This window comes from Rhincodon typus, chromosome 46, assembly GCF_021869965.1.
Source record: "Rhincodon typus isolate 14 chromosome 46, sRhiTyp1.1, whole genome shotgun sequence".
Classification (NCBI taxonomy): Eukaryota; Metazoa; Chordata; class Chondrichthyes; order Orectolobiformes; family Rhincodontidae; genus Rhincodon; species Rhincodon typus.
Genome location: NC_063377.1, coordinates 1,150,622 through 1,151,615, shown reverse-complemented (window position 1 = coordinate 1,151,615; position 994 = coordinate 1,150,622). Strand labels below are relative to the sequence as shown.

The 994-nt window shown below is 32.0% G+C and overlaps 1 protein-coding gene across 1 annotated transcript in view; it reads right to left on the bottom strand.

Moving 5' to 3' along the window:
• Nucleotides 1-296: 296 nt before the first annotated feature.
• LOC125487894 (epidermal retinol dehydrogenase 2-like) overlaps nucleotides 297-994 on the bottom strand; it is a 10,458-nt gene continuing 9,760 nt past the window's right edge. The window contains exon 3 of the mRNA XM_048620476.1: nucleotides 297-342. Coding sequence (XP_048476433.1) covers nucleotides 304-342 — 39 coding nt within the window. The 3' untranslated portion in view covers nucleotides 297-303. The remainder of the gene's footprint in view (nucleotides 343-994) is intronic.

Genomic DNA, 994 nt, shown 5'->3' with positions numbered 1-994 from the left:
CTCATTCATCTTTCTCATGTCCCTCTTTTTGGGGTAGATGGAAGTGTCGTTTTAATATCACTGAACTTGTAATACAGAGGCCCAGTCTAATATTGTGGAGTATTCAATTGAAATCCCATTATAGCTGATGGAATTTAAATCCAAATTAATAAAAATCTAGAATCCATAGTAATGGTGACCATGAAACTCATCAATTGTCATAAACATCCATTGGAATGCTCTTCACGACAGAAAATCTGCAACACATGACTTAGACCCTCAGCAATGTGGTTGATGTTTAAGTGCCTTCTGAAATGGTCTCTCTCAGTTCCAGGGTAAATAAGACAGGCACACATGCTTTTCCTGTCAGTGAGATTCAGATGCCCATGAAAAAGATACAAAATATCTTGTGACCTCTTCAACAAGAGGCTATATTCCACATAGACAAATTATTTTTGACAAATACAAATTACAATTCTACACCTGGAAGGTCATTTCCAAAATTGTTAACCACAGTTAGGAAATGAGTAGGCAAATAAAAATGATTTGTTAAAAAGTAGCTAATTTTTTAAAAAGCCTCTTTGGTGTTGAAATTGATAAAATATTAGCCATTCTAATTATGCTATTGCATTTCCTTAAATATGATATGACCCTTCTTTCTTATTTAGGATTAGAAACAGGAACCAATATGGATTTTATGGATATACTTAAACTACTGAGTTTCTGTACTCAGTCATTTTGTGCAAGGAACAAAATGAAAGTCATAAACCTCCAACACAAAGAGGAAGGAAGAGGAAAGTTAAACAAAGCTTCTTAGAGTTATTTTAGGATTATACATTTAAAGAAAATATATTCCATGGAAAGGAATGCATTAGAAGTTATTTTACATTAAAATAATCCAAGTTATTCACATTTCTGAAATGTAATCTTACTATTCCTTACATTCTAATTTGAAATATATTTTAATATCATAAAATGTATTCCCTTCCTGGGCAGTGCTTCCATAATTTTCAAA